General features: G+C 36.3%; 1 protein-coding gene across 2 annotated transcripts in view; it reads right to left on the reverse strand.

The window, feature by feature from the left end:
- Nucleotides 1–2,054: 2,054 nt before the first annotated feature.
- The window catches only part of FAM114A1 (family with sequence similarity 114 member A1), a 37,471-nt gene continuing 16,459 nt past the window's right edge, over nt 2,055–23,066 (reverse strand). The window contains exons 7-14 of one of the 2 annotated variants that reach the window (XM_082758908.1): nt 20,490–20,642; nt 18,118–18,241; nt 13,430–13,512; nt 12,165–12,335; nt 10,771–10,910; nt 9,394–9,466; nt 6,533–6,586; nt 2,055–5,031 (exon numbers count right to left, since the gene is read on the reverse strand). In XM_082758908.1, coding sequence (XP_082615034.1) covers nt 4,930–5,031; nt 6,533–6,586; nt 9,394–9,466; nt 10,771–10,910; nt 12,165–12,335; nt 13,430–13,512; nt 18,118–18,241; nt 20,490–20,642 — 900 coding nt within the window. In that variant the 3' untranslated portion in view covers nt 2,055–4,929. Of the gene's footprint in view, nt 5,032–6,532; nt 6,587–9,393; nt 9,467–10,770; nt 10,911–12,164; nt 12,336–13,429; nt 13,516–18,117; nt 18,242–20,489; nt 20,643–23,066 lie in introns of both variants that reach the window. The other variant, XM_082758907.1, reaches the window with a different exon arrangement.

A 23,066-nucleotide genomic window follows, 5' to 3' on the forward strand; every position in this document is an offset into this window, starting at 1 on the left:
GCTCTCCCTGGTCAGTCAGTCTCATAGTGATAAGATGGTTCCTTCACATCACTGATGAAGAAGCATGATGCTGGGATATATGTATACAAGTCCCCTTCATTTCCCCTCCCTGTCAGCAAGGTCCTGCTGTTAAGTCTCCTTTTTACAAGGGTTTGTCTTCTCATTACTTTTTAACTCCTGCATTATTGTACTGTCGTGTAAGAAATATTCTTTCACTCCCTGGGTAAAATATCTGAAATGCAGAACAAATGGCAGGTGCTTGCTCCTGAGTCTGCTAGAGCAGACTCAAGAGTCTGTAAGAGAAGCCGTGAAAACGAGATTTAAGTGGGGAGACTTGTAAGTTCTTAGCAGGCCTGTGCTCAGAGACTGTTGGGTACAGGTAATAAAGGGAGAATGAGCTCTGCAGACCTAGTGTGATCAATTTTGCTGTCTCCTTTCCTCTCAGTTTTATCTCTTTGAATGTTCTTATCTTTGCCTCACTTTCTTCAACTTCATGCAGATTTGTCTTTTACTTCAGAAGTGCTGTTATTCCAGTTCTGCTGGAACTAATCAGATGTCATCTCTTGTTTATTTTGAACAATGCTGAAAATTTCTTTGAAAAAGTCTTTTCTTTAATCCAACCTTGAAAATTGTTCCTATTTCCAGAGAGTATGTTGTTGCTGTTTTTTTTTTATTCCTTTGAAAAATCATCTTGCCTCTCCTATCTGTTTAAGACAGCTCAACTCTTGACATTTTATTTTCTGTTTTCTTAATTCCAAAGCTGCACGCCATCACCAATGCACTTCTAGAAATACTGTCTGCTGTGAATGCTGGGGCAGGTATCCAAGCCTGGAAAATGCACAGGTTGCACAATAAAAGCAGCTGTTTGTGTCCTCATAGTCTCAGCAACAAAGGTTGACCCAAGCCAGAAAAAAAGGCCAGAGGGCTTTCCAGTCAGACTGCAGGAATCTCAAAGTAGGTCAGGCTGGCTAATGGTGTCACGTTAAGCCTTGCTCTGAGATGGTTTTTAAAAGAACTTGGGAAAGTCATTTTCCACTCTTTACACTCTTTTGAGTCGAACTGAAAGGACAGGGCTGTCATTCGAGATAGAAGTGGAACATCTCAAAGATAATCCTATGAGCAGGGTGACTGCTTGTATGCTAAAAACCACTACTGCGATTCAGAAAAAAAGGTGAAAATCTCTATTTGTCACTCAAAATGCTGTGGGGTTTCAGACTCATTGAAGTTGTTATGCATCCTAACTGGTGGGAGACACTGGAAACATCCTTAAAAAACACCTCATCTTGTGATGGCTGTAATTTTGTATTGTCTGCTTAGGGCACATCTTAGAGAAAGATCTTCATGGCTTCAATGGATGATCCAAGCAACATGAAAGAAACGGGAGAGACAGTTCTTTTGTGTAGCTGTCTGAGGCAGTGGATGCAGGAGTGTAGGAGCAAATCATAGGGAAGAGATGTTTACACATGAATAGACTACACCCTGAAACGCAGCAAACAAATTACAGCTTGCTTTGTTTGGAAAAAAAATAGCAAGTATCTTTAATATATAAATACAGTAAGTGACCTGTCTTATAGTTTACTTCGCTGGTGACGTATGATGGCGGATTATCTGTGAGTCTGTAGGTGTGCAGACACTGCTTTACATTTCACCTTGACACATTTCTCAACTTTCCATGCTCAAAAGCCTGCCTCAGCCAAAGCTCTCTTCTCTGCACACAAAGAGGTACTCAAAAGTGAGAAAAACATTATGAAAAAGAGATCTGCTCGAGATTACAGGGAATTTCACAATTGAAGTTATTTTTTTAAGATAAGTACCTAAAACCTAGTAGTTTGACAAATGCCAGAGCACACTCAGTGCACTGACCTGGAAAAAGGTGTTGATGAAAGAAGGAACAGTCAGTCTCCCTTAAAAGTTTAAGGCTTGCATCTGTCTTTGCCAGACTCTCAATAAAATCACTCATTCCAAATGTAAATCACAAAATCAGAAAGACTTCACTGAGTGCATCCTCCCATCACATTATTCATAACATTATTTTTTAGCACACAGCCCCAGTTCAATATCTCAAATGATTTATTTGATTGATGGAAAAATACAAACCAGTGTAAACAAAATATTCTGGTTACATCTACACAGTACTTTTCTACTGAAATATTGTTTGCCTAAAACTGATTTAGATTTCGCATTCAGTTTTCCTGGGATAAATCTGAGATCAGATGGAGTATCCCTGTGCTCCCGTTTGTCCCTGTTTCTCTTCCTACACTGTATGGATGTGAATACTCAATTCTACACGTTATTTTTTTATAACTTCTTTTACTTTAAGGAAGGTACCTTACTCAATACATACATAATTTAAGCAAGACAGACCTCTCCTAAGGAATATGTCAGACAAGCAATCTTTGTCTTAAGAATGTGCCTCAATGATTTCAAACACAATCCCCTGAAGCTTCTAATACTGTATTGTTCAGCCTCTGCTAAAAAGCACCACTGTTAGTTATCACATTTTTTCTGACAGGTTTAACACTATATATTCTGCACCACATTTCAGAGAAAAAAAAATCCATAAGAAAAAAGTTGCTAAAATCATATACGTCAGAAAACATGAACTTGGCATAGAAGCAATACAAAAGAGCTATTGCTATGTTCTTTGAATGATTCCCTGGGCAGTAATACCACACGTACAGGTACCTGATGGATGTAAAGCTCTGTTCCAATGTGGGCAGAAAGGCTTCTTGACAACAAGTTATGATCAAATTAAAGCAAAAATAACTCCAAAGTGTAATGATTGATAGTTGAAAGCACTAGACTTTCTTATCAGTCTTTGTTTGAAAAACAAACAAGGTTTTAACCACATATATTATTCTGCTTGCCAGTGTAGAACGACAGAAAGAAAGCTTTAAACAAACAGGACTTTTTACAAGCCACTGAATATTTAAACTGCTGTCCAGATCCACAGCTGAAAACTGCTCATGGCCAAGTGCATGGAGAAAGCACATACTCTTCTGAAATCCACACTAAGGAGTTCTTCTGGGCCAAGCGTATATAGAGGAATGACTCCTGGTCAAGTAGTACTTTCAGCTAGCGAGTCTGCTTGCCAGTTACAATTTTTAGTGGTTTTTTTTTTTTTTTTTTTTTTTTTTTACCACGTTGTAGTACTGTTAGCTGTTCAATATGACATAAATACCAGTGAATGCTAAGCTTTCTTTGCCTTTTCAGCTGCCAAGGGGCTTGCTTATTTTGGTTCCCAGTACTTTTATTAAACATTCCGTGCAAGTGGATTTGAAGACTGTACCCTTTCTATTTGCCCAGAAAGAAATCTCTGATTTCTAAAATTACAGGGTGGAAGAAAATACATTTTGAATAACAAACTGTATTGCAGTGATAGTGAAAATTTCATCTTTAAATACCAAAAGATTGGAAAGTCACAGTGCATGTGACTGCAGAACAGGGATCACAACAGCATGTGATATAGACAGACCTTTCTGTCACTGCTTATGGACCCCCAGAAGTTACCATATGCAAAGCAGATACATGTTTTTTCATTTCTAGCAGACAGGAAAGTATTTCCTCATGTTCTATTCCATTATTTTTACAATGTATGAACTATGCTTCTATGATTAAACATATTCAGATGTCAGCTACAATTAAAAACATTTAAATGCAATTTGTGAGTGTATCAAGAGGAAAAAAAATACAAAAATAGCTGTGAGAAATGTATTAAACAATGAAAATCGAAAACAGGCTACATAAAATACTGGGAGGTTCTTCCTGTCTTCAAGATAAGCTAGGCTAAACAGACTCTGAGATTCACAGCTCAGGATTTTAAGATAAGGGTATGGACAAATTATCACGGTTGTTAGTGTTATTCTGAAATGTCATTCCTGCTGCTCAGTTATATTTTGTCTAGCCACTGCCTCAGAGAAAAGGTGATTGTTCTGACATATGACCTCCCCACCCAAAGCAATTGTCTCTTCACGACTTCATTTTTTATGCCCAAAACTGTATTTCTGACTTGCTGGTGTTATTAACTCAATTTTATAAAAAGGTTCAAAATGTTTCAACACCAAGTTAAAACCCAAAGGGGAATTCTAGTTACACATCTGAGATGAGATTATTTTGGGGGTGTTTCATGAACAAACAAAAGAAGAGAAGTTTTCTGTTCCTTGCATATTTGAAAAATTGCTTTGCCTGCAATGTTGTTCAGCCAGTTGGAATTAAGAGATAGACATAAATGAATATGAAATTATGGGTCAGCAAATATAGAGCTTTACCCGTACTCTAACTGGCTCAGACAATTTGTTTTCAGGATAACTCTGTATGCATAGCCTCCAGAATTTTAATTCAGCAAAATTAATGCCTGTTACCGTACAACTCCTTTAACACAAAGTGTTATGTAAGTGGTACTGATTTTTACAAGGTTATTATTTACTGTTGTAAATAATATTTAATGACTGCAACACCGTGATAATTTGTTCTTATTGGCTAAAATTAAATACTGAAACCAACTTTTGAAACATACATTTTTAACTGGCAGTTAGGGAGCAAAGAATAAAAATGGTCATTTGGGCTGAAACGTTTAAAAAAGCTCTACATTCTAATTTGCTTCACCCTGTCTACAACTGAAAGGGTAAACATTTAGAAACTGTTTTTATGTCAATACTAACATCAACTAACTATTGATTCTGTTTAAATTAATGCAAAGGATATACTCTAACGGAAAAGAAATTACTTTTCTAAATACTTCTAGAGTCAAAAAGTCTGAAAGAGTATTAAAAAGTTGCTCAATATTGTATGTGCAAAACCGCGTTTAGTGTCTTCAGAGGACTCTAAGTAGCCAGAAGTCTTTCATACCATCTCTCCTATCTGCATACATTAAAGGGATTAGGTCTGTGGTTTATCTTAAGCCCAGTGGTCACAACTGCTGGGAAACTGTCACTCTTGTGCTTTCAGACAACTGGTCTTGATATGTGAAATTTGCAGAACTGGAAGCAGTAGCTGGAAAGCATCCTGGATATAAGTAGTACTGTTGCAACCCTAACGGGGAGAGAAAACACATGGTTTATCAGTATAGCTATCATGCATTTCAGGAATTGCATTGTACTTTTTTAACAAACACAGCCTTTTTTAGATCTGCATCACGCTATATTAGCATATGTATTCACACAAGATTTTACAATCCATAGATAACAAAATGCATTACAAGAGTTTACAGAGAATAAGCATAGCCTACATAAAAATCTGATTTCCCTTCAGTTTGGCGTCTTGGAGAGTTTTGTTTGTAATGTGAGTAGAATAAAATGCCACTGTGTTCAGAAGTAGGTTTGACTCTTGTAATACAAATCAGCCAGGCTTCCCATCAAGAGAACTAATTTTGAATCTGGTGTAGGAGGAAGTGTCACTGAAATTAACAGTTTGAATTATTCTAAGAGTTTAAAAACATTGTACTATTTATGGAATTTCTAATACTCTGTGAACCTCGGCTGTACATATTTGTTTACAAATCATGAGGTTTAAGAATTACAAAATAGCTTATTCCACAATTATGGACATTCCCAGACATTGCAATTCCATACAAAGATGTGTCAGCTGCAACAGCAAATTTATGCCGTAACAAAAGGAACTGTACAGAAATCTTTACAGCTCTATTCAACTTTCCATTATTTTCCTTAAAGCTACTGTTAATCCAGTGAAAAAAAATGCTTATTTTAAACCTTTTCTTTATTTTTAAGGGATCATGGCTGCTAAATACATAATTACAATTTGTAGTTACTACTGTATGTATATGTCTATTTAAAGATGTGATCTCATCAGCTAAGTTAAAAGGATTAATGCTGCAGATAGTACACATTTAGTACACGTAGTACTTTATGAACATATTACTTCCTCTTGACCTCTTCTCTCCTCAGTAAAACTGAGGCACGTTTTGCTCATTGTGCTTTTCTGATGAAAAATAGATCGTGATGTTTAATAGAAGAAATCACTCATGAACATTTTGATGTTGATGCATGGTTGTCCATGTGCTGACCAAGCCAGCAGCTAGACTGTGAATCTTTGTTGAAATCTAAATGCCTGTGGACAGGAAACACCGTAGCATTCCCTCAACCCGAACTTTAAAGAAAAACATAGGCAGAAACTATCTGTGAGTAAGAAATACTTGTAGGATTTGAAATAGGTAACAGAATAAGTAAGAATAGACTTAGCCCAGGCAACTTGTGCATAGATTAAAAAAGGTCTAAGCAGCACATTGTTAATTGCCTGTTGTGCTCTGACCAATGCAGCAGTAACACTCAGGAGCTGGCCAGTCTCACTTCAGTCACAGGTGGTAAGAATCCTCTCCAAATGCAGTATCACTGCTACAGTATTTGTGGGAGAGGCTGAACACAAAAAACAAGAGGTTTATGAACTGGCACTGAGCAGCCAGAATGATATCGCCATTACTTTTTATAAAGTTCTTTCTTCAGACATAAATGTGACCATTTCATTTCAAACTCATCTTCCTACAGTATTTCCTAATGTGGAAAAGGTGAAGGCTTACCTCTAACAGCACACTGTCGATGAGGGGATTGAGAACTTCTGCCTTCATACTGCTCTGTAAACCAGAAAATAGAATGAAATGCCAGGAAAAAAGAGACATTTAACAGAAATATATTGGCATCTGAGCAGTGGTTTTATGAATTCTAGACAGGCCTTGTTTCACCTTGGTTCTTATTCAAGCTGTTTATCACAGTATTCCTGATAACTGCGTCCACATTTCATACACACTTCAGTAGACCCCATGTATTTCTATCACCGAGTACAATGAACTAAGGCAGACCCAGGGTTTTACTTTTTCATTAATTCATGTACCACACAGTTTCAAGTGGCTTGGTTTTTTATGGATATGAAATTGATGTGATTACATTGTCTGCCCATTTGTCTGCCTGTGCCCTTTTCAACCCCCTCAAAGTTTTTTAACCCCTGGTTGATTTCCAAGGAAGCAAGGAGAAATACACATTGGAAAGATAATTATGTTCTTAGAAGTTTAAGGAAAAGGCAGATGTAAAAGGCCCAGATTAGTTCCCCTTCAGAAGGAAAAACACGTGAAACAGATCTTCAACTAGAGGCAGTGTATATTGAGCTAGACAACACAGGCTGATCAGTGAAACTATGTGCAACTAGCTCAGCAAGCACAGCATTTTTCTCAACCACCAGACAGGAATAAAAATGGGTACAATGGGTAGTGATGTTACTAGAGGCTACAGAAATCAAAGCCCCGGAAAACAGATTCATCAACTCTTCTGCTTTTTAAAATGGCAAATTTTATTTATTTTTCTACTCACTATTCTTTGTATTGTGTTTTTCAGAACAATATTAATCTCAAGCGAGTTGTTTTCTTCTAATACTCAGTGGTGGACTTCTTCAGAACAAAGGGAATACAATACCCATTAATTTAACTGAAGGATGTTCCCTTAGAGCATTGTAGCTTTCACATTACAGATTTAAAGAAACACGATACATCCGGATCTTAGCTCAGAGATGGCAGAACAAAGTGAAGATGGTTAGAAAAAAAAAGTGCAGTTTTCCTGTTACTTACTAGAAAACTCATTACAGAATGTTTTGTTCATTGTCAATAAAGTCCAGAAACAGACAGAGAGCAGTATCAAATACTATGGACTGTATACATAGTAAGTTTAAGTTTGAAAGAACTCTTGCATAGCTAGCAAAACTGCTATTTCTTACTTCTGCATTACTGCTCACTCTTAGAAACACTGACAATGTTATAGACTATGGGCAGAGCCAGCATTCTAACTAACACCTGAATTACACGGATATAGCTAATAGCTGCAGCAATGTGTTTTAAAAAACACTATTTTTTGTTCTACACTATTTCTGTTTTACACGAGTCAATGCACTTTGCAAGATACTGGAATATGTTTGTGAAACCAAGTGCTGCTGGCAGCTTAAGGTGGAAACTGAACCAGTGGGACATGCAGGAAGAAGCAGCTTTGTGAAGACTTGTGTGTGATTAGTGCTCCTTGCTAACCTGCCTGATCACGATGAGCAGAAGTCCCACATCTTCTTCCAGAAGCTAACAGGGATAGGACAGCACATAAAAGACCATCAGGCAGCCCAACTCAAACTTTCTTCTAGAGAATATATTTGCACTGAGAACAGTATTTATGCTCAGTTTCTACACACAAATGTTCACAAGAGCAGTCTGGTCCTAAAATCTGAGTACAGAGTTTATAAGACCAAAACCTAGTGCGATGCTTATGAAAGCTTTAGTTTTCATTTTCCTGAGTTGTGCCAGCTTAATATTTCATGTGCAATTTACTTTTATGTGTCTGTGCATGTATTTATTGCAAGTGTCACATAAAAATATGCTAAAACACAATCCCAAATTGCAAAATAAGCAGATTCTTTCAGAGTAACGGGAAAAAATGTAAATTATTCAGAATAAAAGCAATCCAATAAGGCATCTTCTCTACAAATAACTCTGAAAAAAACTTCTTCAGAGATGTGTTGGAAGAGCTCATGGGAGAACTGAAGAAATTTCCTTTGATGTATATTCACCCTCTACTGGAGTAATCAGGAGAGCCAGAACTCTTTTCTGACATTATGAATAATTTCAGCAACAGCACAATTTTTGCCTCTGGATCCTGCCAGAATATTCAGACGTCAGTCATTTTTGAAACTCCTTCTGCACTACAGGCCCTGAAAAGGCCTTCACTGCTCACCTACATAGTATCTCCCCATTTGTCTTCAGATTAATGTCCTCAGGCTAGTAAAAGGAAAGGGAATAGGAATGGGAAATAAATCACATTTCTGGCAAAGATGTTCACAGATAAGTGGATGTTCCCAAATGGCCCATCTTGGGATATAAATCAGTGTGTTTTTTTTTTTTTTTAAGAAAGAAGACCAAAGAGATTTTCTAATCTCTTAAACCTTTTGCAAAAACAATGGCCCTGGGCCAGGAAATTTAGCAAAGGCTAAGAAGACAGCTCATGAAACCATCTTAAGGTGCTGGAAGTATTATCCGTTAGTGACTTTTTCACAAATGCATTCAAAAGGGATAGGCTAAGTAGAATAAAATGTCATCAATTGGTGGGACTTCAAATGTGGGGCCCTTTCAATAAGAGTAAATGAATGCTGAGAGGTGATGAGGAAAAATGGGAGAACGGTGTCTAGAAAGACGAATTTCAGAAGGCTGGGGACACACTGCAGTCTATCTATGCAGACTTTCTCTACAGCACGGAATCTGCTGTGAGAATGCTCTGTGTTCATGATCTGAAGGAAGAAATGCCCTTTTTGCTGGTATCTCATATAAAGCCACAGGATTTGGATAATAATTTCTGTTTTAAGAAGTGAACTATGTTAATAAAAGCCCAAATGGTACAGAAAATGCTGTTATCTTACCCCAGCTGCTGTTAAAGAATCAGAAAACTTCTTCGATAAAGATGAAACTTCATTGCACATGGCACTTGTAACACTGGTTTAAAAAAAGAGAGACAAATATAAAATTACATCCTTGTCCTGGCAGTGGATAAAAAGTCAGGCACCAACTTCATCTCAGAAGCCAACAATGTTCTTAAGGCAATTTTGATTCTAGTAATATTAAAAATATCTCGGCGTAAATTTTACTCATGGTAAAAGTGGTAAAAATATTCCCCCATGGAAAAATGTCCTGACTACACTACAGGACGATGTCATGTTGACCCAAACACTAGTGGTTTGTTGTTGTTGTTGTTGTTTTTCATGACTTTTTTTTTTTATTCTAAACCTTTACTTTAATTATTACTTTGCTGATAATTGCAACACAGTTCCTAGAAACGCTGTTGGAAAAAAATCAAACTTTAATGAGAATAGCGAGAAGTTTCTTATCTGAGCACAGAAAACATCTATTCTGTACCAAAAGAGGAAGTATCCTTGTGGTTACAGCACAAGAGAACAAGGAGATCTAGTTCTATTTCTAGGTCTTTCACTGTTTTGCTAGATATTCACAAGTGAATTGTATTGAACCTCATCCTGCAAGGTGCATCAGACTTTTGCTCTAATTCTGCAAAACACTCATTCAAGTACTTTGCTTCGGACTGAAGTGTTTCCATGGACTTTGCTAGGGTTACTGCCATTCTTAAAGATAAACATTTGCTTACATGCTTTACTTACTTAGGACTCAATTTCTTACAACATCTTATGGTGAAATCTTTATGAAGTAAGCAAAACCCACTGAAACCAGTAAAATTGCTTACTACAGAGAGCTTTAGATCTGAATTCTGAGTCTCACTGGGTAAACTGGCTTCTTAAATTTATGTATGTTATGTTGTGTATTACTACAAAGTTACTGACAAGAGTGGTCTTACTGTTTAGAACCACAGATTGATTTTTGTTTATTTTTGGCAGATAAGCACCAGATAATGAAACTCTACTGGCAGATAATAAGGCTGCATTATGCACTCTAAAGGCAAATTCTGTATATGCTAGTACAATATATTTTCCAGAGGTGACAGGAAACACATCCCAAATGAGCATATACATTCACTTGCTAGGAAAGCAACAACTTTTAGCATTTGAACAGGTCAAAACAGGTTTTTGTAAACATGCTAGCCACGTCGAAAAGTTATAGGTAGCCTACCTGACTTGATTATATGAGAAAATACAGCACCAGGACCCCTAAAGACAATGTTGTTTGCTAACTCATGAACCTACTGTGACTTCACATGCCAAAAACACAACAGAACTTCCTGAGTTTCAAGCAAATGTCAAATGTTCATATATGAAATATATAACACTCACTTTGTCAGTACTTTTGCTTGATCTTGAGCTGTTTTTTCTACTTCCTGTCCATGTAGAATTAATTCTGCTACTTTATGAAGCTGTTCAATACAACGAGCCGTTACCTCAGCCAGACTTTCAATGGACAGCATGTAGATTTCCTTAAATTAAATTAATAACAGGGAACAATATCATCAATATTAACAACATGCATAAATGTACATATATATATATATAAATATAAACTAATTTGTAAAACAGAATTCTCCCCGCACTGCCCTCAAACAGAAATATGGACCACATGCACCATAAAGTTATCCTCACAAATGATACTGGAAAATGAAATACCCACTGGTAATAAAATACAGATGTTACGCTGAGCCTGGAAAATTAATAAGAAAAAATCTACTATTTATTTGTATGGGAGCTTTGTCAGACCCTCAGATTTTTGAAAATAGAGCTTTTAAGTCTATTCCTAACAAAGATCCCTTAACTGTAGAGTAAGTCATAATTGCTTCCATATGGAGCCAAAAGCACTGAGTCATTCCTCAGATGAATTTCCAGATTAGAAGTGGATAAATCTCCCAATAAAAAAAAGTGTTTTTTATCAGATATGATAAAAAATTCTACCTAGCACTTTGGCAACACAACTTTCACAAGCTGGTGCCAGTTGGAAATTTACTATCACGTAAAAATCTTTAATATATAAAATGTAACTCCATTTCCTTATTTGGACTTTTTTTGTGCGTAAGGAAACGTGGCAGGTAATTAAAATTAATTCAGAAAAACTTGACAAAGATCCAAACCACATTTAATATTGCTGTAATTTCACATAAAATATTCAATGACAATTAACCGTATCAATAGGAGGGGTTGTCTAAATGGACAAAATACATTTAGCCTTCAGTGCTATCTTCCATCAAGAGAATTAATACTTGTGAATTGCCAAAGTAATATTTGCTTTGTCTGTTTGTGAGTTGAACTATGCAAGAGTTTAAATAAAGTTGCAGAAATTTTCCCATGTATTGTCATCGGGAGAAAGAGATGCTAAGGAATGTTGACATATGACCTTCGAAGTCCTAAAGATATTACACCACAGAATCCATCAGTTCACTGTATGTTGTGTATAAACATGTGTACACACAAAAATGTAGATAGGGAAAAAGAAGGGATAAGCAGAGTTCCTGATGTTTTGATATTTACTCACAGGAAAAGACTAACTAAAAATATTTATGGAAGTTAATTTCCTATTGGGTTTACATTGAGTAGTTTTATATTAATTTTTCTCAATAACTCCATGAGTTTAACAAATAAGCACAACATATAATACCAACACATGAAGATAAAGAAGTAATATTATCTAACAATGTATGAAAATTTGCTTAATTAAACTTATCCTCCAAAAGGTATTTTACCTCCACAGTTTTGTTCTTATGTACTTCTGCTTTATCATTGTCAATTTTATCTTCTCCTTTTTCAGTCTTTTCTTCATCAGGTTCTCCAGGTTTTTCGTTTATCTTCTCTTCTATTTCTACTGAGGTGGAAAAACTGGCTTCATCCAGCCACTCGTGAGCTTTTTTCCTAGCCTGCCAAACAAAAAACCCAACCCCGAAGTACAGTTCAAATGGGGAATATAAAATGATATTCCAAAATGTTAATTAATAGTACATTTAATTACTTGCTTTTTTTTCATTCAGAAGTTTTAAATATATCATGCCTTTGGGTGGCATTTAGTTAAGTGTATATTAAAGAAACTGTAGGGAGAGGTATTTCTGACTGCATAAAGAGGGATCAACCAGGGATAAGTCCTGTCCAGGTATGACGTTCTTCAACTAATATACCAAGTTGTTAATACCAAAGTTACAAGGATTTCAGCTGTATGAGGTAGCACTCAAAGGAATGTACATGGAAATAACTTTCCCAAATTAAAAATTAAAAGGGTGGTACACTGGAAAGCAAAAAATATTGGAGAGGTAAGAAAGTTGTCTTAAATGTTTAAAGGAAAACTAATTAGAAAATCACTGTATTTTCACCTGCCTTCCCAGGCAAGAAAGTAGATTAAAGTGGAAAAACCTTTAAATTGTGTACAGCTTCAGAGACATGGTTATGGTTAGTAGGAAATTTATTGTTTCTCTTTTTTAATGTAAAGTTGAATTAAAACATGCTAAAACCTAAGCCTAATCTGGTTATCTGTAGTCTATCTATGCTAGGGAGATAAATATTCATCTGAGCCAAAGATCAACAGGTTAATCACCTTTAAGAGTGCCTGATAATAAAATAAAAATGTGACTAGCAATGTTTTTGCCATCTAACTTTTAAATGATTAAAGCTAGATGAGATAAATTCAAGTCCTCCCTTCTGGCTGAAAAGATCTGGAGAAGTCCCTTGGAAATACTATGCACAAGAAAAAGTAATTCTGAACATGAATGCTGTCACTATTCTTAACACGTAAGACCAGATCTGCTGAGCTCTGTTCTGCTGAGACACCCCGGTTCAAGACTTTCTAATATGGCCAAGTGTAGTAGCTAGACACTGCAACTGGATTGCCTTCCTAATTTCAGCTCTCCTATGACAACTTCTCTATATTTATCCTTTTAGTCCCACCCTCCTGTACTGTGTTTTCTGAACCGTCTGATCTGAGCTAGCTTCTGCTCTGTGTCAGACCAGAACAGGCACTAACCTTGTTGAGTTTGTCAGGAGTAGCAGCCACGTGTAATTCAAATAGCAGCTCAGTAAGCATGCTCACAAACTCTTCTCCCATGTCTGCTGCAAGAGAAAACACAACATTTTTGTTAGGGTGCTAGCGCTACAGAACTCTACACAATCAAATACATCTAGTCACATAGCTTCCAAACCACTCCAGCACTTGAAAACCAGTGATGGTGAAGTAAAAGAGGGGGAGATGTATGCTCAGAGAAGAGAAAGAGTAAAGGCAGTATAGATAACTATACAACTAAATGTCCTAGCTTGACACTTTGACCATTCTTTCCACTTCATTCTGAACTCCACTAAGTTTCACTGAGACAAAAAGGTGAGAAGTTGCATGATCCCTAGTTATCTGACAAAAATACATGACCCACTAAATAACCAAAGAAGAGATACTAACCTCTTCTTTCATGACAAAGAAAATAACTGCAGCAGAGCCAGATCCTCATATAATTTCAGAGGAAACACGTTCTCTATTGTTCTGTCTGCAAACCACATCTAAGAAGCATGTATTCTTTTGATTTGAAGATTGAACTTTGCTTAAATAAAGAATGTTTTCTGTTCTGTTTGGAGTAATGAGCCTTAAATCTGCGCTTTTATTACACAAGGTCAAGGTAAATACCACTAGTATTTGATCTTCACCTTCATTATATACATTCCTTTGAGTATCTGCAGATGCCATATTCTAACATGCTCTAAGCTCCTAAAAGTTTCTAATCTGGTTGTTCTGTTCATCTGCATTGAATTAGTTTGGAATCTTCATTAACATTTCCTGATGGAATATGCAAAATCCATTTTTTTTTAGCTTGCTGATGCTAAAAAGTTAAAGTCCCCATACTGAGGCGAATAAAAGTTTCAAAAATGAATTTCATGTCTTGCTATGTTCTCACTTTGTGTCTTGGATACACTGAATTCACTTGTTCTTAATACAATGCCAAACTGTTTTTTTAAACTACAGCACACTGAAAACTGTTAGGCAGTTCACTGGATCACTGCAGTGTTAGCAAAATTGTTGATAAATGGCATATTCAATTCAATGCTCAGTTTGGTTACTTTCTCCCTTAACCTCATGTGCTTGCACACAAAATCTTTGATGTTAATGGCTTTCAAAATGTAGGAAAAGCTATTTTTTTTCTGGTATCCTCCTCTCAGTATTTCATAATCAACTGAAAGGAAAAGAAGCTGCACTGAAAATTACATGAAAGAATTGCACAATCAAAGCAAGAGAAAAACACCAGAGAGAAGGCTATGCATTTGGCTTTCTCCTACTTGCATCAGAAAATAGCCTTTCCCTTTCTTTTCATACTGATTTTCCACATATAGGACTGAGCCTAGCAAAGAGACACAAAAACCTCCAACCCCAGTTTCAAAGTTGTCAAAAACAAAGCCTAGCCCCAAACCTTTCCCAAAGCAGTCCTCCAAAGACAACTGCAGTAATATCACCTTGCATAGGACTGAAAGTGTTTACTGTAGAAATGGAAAGCAGCACTAACACCTCTGAACGACATCCTGGGAGCCTAAGGTAAGAATGGAATCTGAGAGTTTACATAAAACAAGCAGCCACCCTTTTCAAATATTTGAATGTAAAGTATTGGTTTTCCTGTCAGCTAGTCTCTTGTTCTGCTCAGTATATACAGCATTGACAAATGTCACCACATAAATAACATGACCTTGATCAAAAGAAACTGGCACCAAATTAGACAACAGGTGGTGATTAACTTCTTTGTTAAATTTTATCTATCCAGTGAACAGTATTTACATCTTCAAACACCATTAATCTCTGGCTTCTGTAAGGGGATGGCTTCATCATACAAAGAAAAAAAAACCATGCACCTTTTATCAACATAAGAAGCACAAATTAAAATCCTATGGAAGGTGAGTTCATTATAGCTATAAACTAGTTAGCAAGCAGGACTAAAACTCAAAATTCTTCCATAGGCTTTAACATAGCCTGCTACCTCTTGCTAGATGAGCCAGCTGAAGTGAAATTATACATTCCTATAATAAAAATATGCCATTAAAAGAACATATGGCTTGCTGGCTTGACTTTGTAAGTATAAAACTTACGAATGTACTTAACAGGACCTTAGTTAGCCTGGGCTAAGAACATAACCTAGAATGAAGCCTTCTCTTTAGAACAAGACATGAGCTGCACTTAACCCTGATCAGCCAACCTGTTGTTAAACTGTACTGTCTTTCATCGGTGCTGGATGCCAAATTATATTTAAAATTTCCCCTAACATTAAACACATATTCTTAGTGTAAATTAGAAGATTGAGTGTGCTCCCTGAAGGATACATATTGACGCACTCCAAAAAGCTAAACTGAATTGTAAAATATGACCAGAACATGAAGTGCAGTCAATAGAGTATCACTAGAACATAACCTGAATTATGTAAAGGCTGGAAAAGTCCAAACGAAATACGAAACAGTTTACTAAAACTGTGCTCCATCAGAGGAAACAGACATGCAAATTCCATGCAGCATTATATGTAAAGGTGCTGGGTATTGTTTTTATCTGAAAATGGCATACAACTGTCACGTATGGGACTATTACTAGAATTCTGTAAGTTTTATGAGGTTTTATTCATCTGCTCTTCTTACTAAAAACACTGAAGTTCCTGTGCATTAACAATTCAGGAAAAGGTCTGTTTTCCATGACTCAGGAGGTTTTATGAAGCTCCTAAGAAGCCTTCACTCACTCTGACAGATCTTAATGAAGACAACATATTTTTGTGACTAGGACACTGCCTAGAGGAGACGTGTAAAAGCACTACATGGTGTTGAGAGCACTCTCTCTACAGTACAGGCAGTGTTGCATGTACTACTGGCTATGGGAGAGGCTGAAGAAAGGCCACAAGTCCCCACTTAGTAGTCTGACCACATTCTGTCAGCTCCATTCTAACAGAAAGCTACTTTGAAAGGTGATTAACTTTTCTATTATTTTTGTGTCCTCTAGTGGAACTAAAACTTATCCAACTTAGTACTAATATATGAAATTTATCTGTAGTTCAAGTACTAATAAATCTTGAGTTTGACTGCACTAAAGGATGTGAGTCATTTTGAATCGCAGCCTGAAGTAACACCCATTTAACTGTAATGTGGAGAGATCTTGTGCGTGGTTATTATTTCTGTTGTCACACAGAGGAGGGTATGTTTCACTGTTGACTGACTTACTTTTGCAGGGGAACACCTGCAGCAAACTCTCACTTTGTCCTTTTTTTTTTTTTTTTTAAGGTGCTCATTGTCTTGGTTCCAGCACATTTAGAAGGCCGGTTAATGTTTCAAGAAGTGTTCAGCAGCTGTGCTTCACTGAAAAAAACTGAATTTCTAACTACCAGAGGAAACATCACTTTGTGCAAGAAGCAGAGATTTTTCTGGAGGCTGGTTTCAAAGAAAAGCTATTTTCCATATAAATTAAGGTACAACACACATCTCATGAATCCTCAATCTTTAGCAGGTAAAACACTTTCTCCACTTCTATTTGTCACAAACCCATAGAAAGAAGTGGAGTTTTCAAGAGTAACAAGGGAAAACACAGCACAAAACTCTACCATACTAAGACTTTACACTGAACACTTGCTATTCATTCCCCTGAGAAGCAATAAGCTACCTGTGAGAGACATCAGGCATACTGAGCAAGCACTGCTTGAAAGAACGCAGTCTGATGAGGAAATACTTTCCAGTTGGAATACATGGATGTTAACACAATTTCTCTAACTTTTCCGAAGGTTAGAAAAATCAAACATCAGCATCTTGCAGAATATAGGCAAAGCACTCCTGAGAAGATCAAAAGGATGTGAAGAAAGATCTTTCAAAGTAAGGTTCTGAATACTATGTTTAATGGCTTGAGACAGTGTTCAGTCGAGTGTTCAGTGTTCAGTCTTCTTTTTATTTGCTAGAAGAGGTTTGGCATGGATCTCACAGGCCCAGATGTATAAATTATGGTAACTTTTCCTGACCCGAGCCCACTCAGGGGAATGCCAAGAGTCGTGATTGCTTTAAGACACCCATTTTCCTGCTAACCAGAGGATCCATGTATTTTGTGAGCTATTTTATGGACTACCACACTGGTCCCACCCTCTTTAATGCTGCGCACTGTGATAGTTAAGGCATGTTCTGCTATATTGACTTCTTTCTAACACTCCATATGCAACACCTTGCCAAGCAATACCTAGAAGGCAGCACTGCCACTATGTTTCAAAGTGCCTTTTGTTCAAAGACTAAAGATTTTTCAAGTCCCTTAGTAACACTCCAATCTTTTCCCTATCTATCAAGAGAAGGTGCAAGTTAGGATGAAATTACTAAACAGAAAAGCATTGTTAAATATTCCTAAATTTTCCAATTATACAACTTTAGAAACAGACCGTAGCAAAACCTCAATCATCCAGAAAGTAATTTTCCCTTTTCATTTTTGTTTTGTTTTCACTGATGACATAGCAAAATAGTATAACGCGTCTTGTATTTTCTCTATCTCATACTTCAATTACAATATAAATCTAAAGTTAAGCATTCTTTCAAGTTACAGAACTTCAAGTGTAAGCATTTTAGTGAGTTTCTTACAAGGAATATTAAGATAACAGAAATTACAGTTTGGATTTTAATTTTTTAAATTGCTATATACAGAAGTAACACAAGTTAAGTCTCTGTATTTCTGATTACCTTTCTGTGCCTGCACAACTTCATCATCTGATTCCTTTGGAACGAAAATCTCTTTTATAGCAATTAAATCATTTTTCACAGTCTCCAACTGCTCTCCATCAAGTGTTTCCAAATATGACTGAATCTGTAAAAGAAGGGACATAAAGCAGTCCAAAATGAAACAGACTTTGTTAAATGGCTAATTTTGAGCCTGATACCAAAACAGGCTAAGAACGGAAACTTCCACTAATTCCATTTCCAAATTACGTAGATTTGTCTTTAGTTCTCATCAACATTTGATTAAGTATCACAAAAATTACACCAGCCTTGTAAGATCACCAGGTCTCTACCTTCTCCAAGAATGTTCATTTTGAATTATAAATCTGCAAACTGTAATAAACAGTTGGGATTGTTTGGATGAAGACAGCATGCAAGAAGAGCAGACACAATTCATGCTTAGCTTAACATTCGTGGGAGCCTGATTTTCCTCCTTCAGAATCCCACCAAAATTTATTGACAGTGTACTGATCTGCCCATTCCAAAGAATGTATCGAGACATCTTTTGAGCTAACTGTGAGTTGCAGATTATCTGCAAGTCCCTGCATATGTAACAGGGTGGCATGCCCAAGAGAGATGGAAACAGCTTATTTGAATCACTGTTTGCACTACAGTTGTTGTGTTAGTCTCATGATCCCACTCTTTACCTATGGAAGCCAAAAGAAATGTCTTCTGTCTCCTTGTTACAAAATTTTACTTAAGGTTTGTTTAAAGGTGTTTATTTATTTTATTTTTTTATCTTGCTTCACAGAAGTGCAGACTGACTCAGTGAGAGACACAAAATGCTTCTCCAGTTCATATGCTCAGAGTAAATACAAAATAAAGCTGGGAGACCCACCTCAAGATGAGATGGACTACCTAGGGTTTTTGTGTCCCTCTCAATAGCATTGCCCATTTCATATGATAACTGTGATTTTTTAAAATAGAAGTTAATAAATATATATATTTTTAAATCCCTACTGTCAGAAGGACCAAGGACATCAGCAATGCCTTCAGTTTCTGTTGCATTCTTCTTGTGGGCCCATCAGAGTGTGGCTTTTAGGCAGTTATTATGGTCCCAAGCTTATAAGTACTGGGAGCGTGTGGTATGAGTGTGCGTGGTATGGTGTGTACTGTGCAATTTCAATACATTCTCTAAACTTTTTGGAATATATATCAGGTAATTGGACTTGTAGACCCAGACAGTTGCATTCAGTCGAATGTGCTTATATCTTCTAGATAGCTGACAAAGTAGGACTTTCAACAAGTAATCTATGGGTTATCTAAGACATAACATGCAGCACTATCAGAAACCTCAAAGTTACAACTTGCACAAGTCTTACCATGCAGTACTTCACAGTAAAAGAAAAATAGTGTTGACAGACACAGCCTGAACTTGTTCTCTCTGTATTTCTTTTCTGTGTTGTATTTTTTTTTCTTTTTCTTGCAAAAGCAGACTATTGAACCTCATCTGTAGGCTTAGAATGTATAATTTTGCTTTTAGACATAATTACAGAAAACAAAAAAACATAGAGAGTAAGTACCTATCTGCTATTAAAGCGAGCTCCTATTACTATTGAGAGCAAATAAAACCTTAAAAAATTAAGTTGGTTATTTTTTATTAAAAATAACCCAGAGGGCAAGGAGTGTTAATTACCAAAATAAAATGAAAGAAAATGTATTTTAAGAAATTTATTCAGAAAAATGTTTCATTATGAAACCGCTGATGCAAATTTACAAAAGTTCTAGTAATATACTGTTGCTGTTCTACTGTTCTAAAAGCAGTGTCATTAATTCAACAGCTGAAATTAAAAAATGTATGTATCACATAGGTATCAGCAGCTTTAGCATGTTCTTTGGAGAGACAGCACTTGTATACTTTCAGTATACTTCCTGGGGTAGTCTTCTGTAAGTTTAGAAACCAACACAAAAAGAAGACAGGATTTGAATAATTAATCTGGAATTAATTTTAATTCACTAGCTTCCAAGTATAGTAGGTCTGAAATACCTGAGTATAAGTATCAGTGCCTGATACAAACCAAAAGACTTGAACCTCCTTGCAAATTCTGAAAAGACATCTTCACAGTGTTACAAGCTGCAAGATATACACTATACATGATCTTAACAAAAATAACTTTCAGTTGTGAAGTTGTTTCTTTTGACCTAACCTTTGATTTAAATTCTAAATGTACTGAGATGAATTTCCCGAAGCCACAGACTTCCCATGGGACCAATCCAGCTTTCTCTGAAGCTGATGGAACACTATTGTTCATTTTCACATGCAACTTCATAGCAAAATTAATGTAAAGAACAATTTTTTACCAGCCATTGTGACTTATCCAGTCTGCATACTGTACCTGGGTTTCACTTTCATTTGACAAGATTTCCAGAGCTTCAAGATGAGACAAACCCTGGAACTCATCAAAAAGCAGTCCATAATGTGCTGTCCTTTCAACTGTAACTTGCTGGGCCCGTCTCTGTTTCTCTTTTTCTTTAGCTTCTCGTAACAGCTGCAAAAATATACATCATTCCTGTTGTTTTATTGGTGGTGCTGCAGGTATGACATTTTATTCCCTTCTGTTTCTGCTTGTTTAGAAAATAGTAATAAAATTTGGGACAATATAATACCTACAGAGCTGAAATACCTAACTTTTTTTTTTTTTTTTTGATAAACTTCTCTACTAAAATATTTAAGTAGTATTCTGAGCATGTTTTTCCCAATGGTAATCACTAACCTTTTTTCTTTCTTTTTTTTTTTTTAAACAATAAACAAACAAATAATCTTGCTTATGTTTTCAGAAGTAATATCAGCTATGAATACTATCTCATAAATCTAGCCACCAATTGCAATGGAAGAAAAATAAAAAGGACTGTTTCATACAGAGCATTAAAGCCTCATGCAATCCATTCCACAGGCCACAAAATGGGAAGAATATTATTTTCAGGACCTACCTACCTACCTGCATAAGTAATGCACCTACATAAATATTTCCTACATACATAAAATATTTTTAGTAGATACTGAATTCAGTTTTATGTGACAGCAGGACTGACAAAAGAGATCTGACTAATTAGGTATGTCTTTTCAAAGAGTGAGGCAGAAGTATATGTCATATATTTTGGGATATTTCGGAATAGTTTTCTTATACAGCAGAATTTCCAGGAAGGCCAGGCCGCTTGCATGAATTTGCCACCATAAATTCTGGTAAATTCACCTCAACTGCATCTTAAATCACATACAAACCTTTGAATACAGGCAAACTCACACCACTTACACCATTCCATCATTCAAAAAATTTCTATGATATTGTCTTCAGTTATTCATTTTTTACATATCTCTTATGGTTACAGATTTTTTAAAGTCTCCACCCTCAAAATCACACATAAAGTTTTATGTACAAATCACCTAAAAGGAAGCACTATGTTATGAGACCCCTGAGAACCGATTTATACAACTTTCTGCATCTGGTGTTATGGGTGGATTCACACATACTGTTAGGTAGGTATTGTCAGAGGCTCATTTTAACCCTGTGTGCCTGACTATGTGTATAGTTGGAGGAATGGCTCAGACTGCTTACAGGCCAACTCAGAGCCCAAGCCCAGTTTAGTCACCACAGGTAGAGAAAAGCAGCAAATTACAAAGCACTGGGCATGGCTAGGGCACTGGAAGTTGATCATTTTTAATGTTAAATTTTGTTGCTTCTGAAAGATCTATCCTACATTGTATCAGGCTTATTTTAAGCATTCTTTAAGATTGATTTTGAGTAATTTGCGATCCCACTTGTCTCCTTAATTTTGATGTGTATAAAATCATTTTATATGTTGAAACTATAAAAAGAAGTCAAATGCATGCCTCGGTTAAGTCAACAACAAAGTCCCATTGTTTTACATGTCTACAGACAGCATTTCATATATGGTATCAAATACACCTGTATAAACAGCCTTATGTTTAAATACATGAATCCTACAATCTGCACTAATTTTCCCAGATAGATCAAATTTTTCAGTCTCTATAAAAAGCAGGAGCCACTTTCATTACTGCAGATCTAATGCTATTACCCTGTTGAAGTGCTTTGGGATGCCTTCCACAAAACACACTCTACAAGCTTAAGCCTTAGTACAACAGCCAACGTTACTGAATTGGCCACACACTCAGCACCACACTGCGGTGCAGACTTCAGCTACGATGCTGAGACTGCAGTGTGCTATGCCTGCATGCATTTCCACTTTATCAACAGCGACTTTTTAAAATAAGAGTGCTGCTGCAACAGACATATGTAATATGTGTAATTCCAATAACATTCTGTACAAGAGTTAGTTGCTTTTGGCCTACCACAACAGCAATCGTCTGCATCAATTTACAAGGACTGATACTAAAGATGAAACATCACATCAAAGGAGAGATCCTTTACTGCTTTCTACTGGGTGGTAAGTGTAGTAAAATTAAAACTTTTTTTTTTTTTTTCCCCACGTATATTGATTTCCACAGCTTCCCTCCCCTCAGTGCCTGGAGAACTAAAATAATTTTGTACTGGCAGCACTTATATGTCTGTTCTATTATCACCGTATCTCTGAACGTTTAAAGATACAAGTCCTGACTTGACTCCTCTCCGAGGGTACATTTAGTTTAAAAGGACATAAGATATAACTTTTCTCAGCTTTAACTCCTAATGAAACATACGTCATATTCCTGCATTACTCATTTCCAGGGAAATTAGTATAGGGATGTTTGTGCCGGAGGACATCTATCTACAGCTGTTACAAAACCACTAACAATTTGATTGTTCTCCAGAGTATAATAATTTATTACCACATATATTACCTCATCAAAATCAGTTATTCCTCACATAATTAAGCAGAAAGGATGATTTTACATCATCTTTTGTGGTTCTGTGAAGAAAAAGAAACTGTAGCAAACACAAAGCATAATATTT

Source organism: Aythya marila, assembly GCF_965140915.1.
Source record: "Aythya marila genome assembly, chromosome: 4".
Taxonomy (NCBI): Eukaryota; Metazoa; Chordata; class Aves; order Anseriformes; family Anatidae; genus Aythya; species Aythya marila.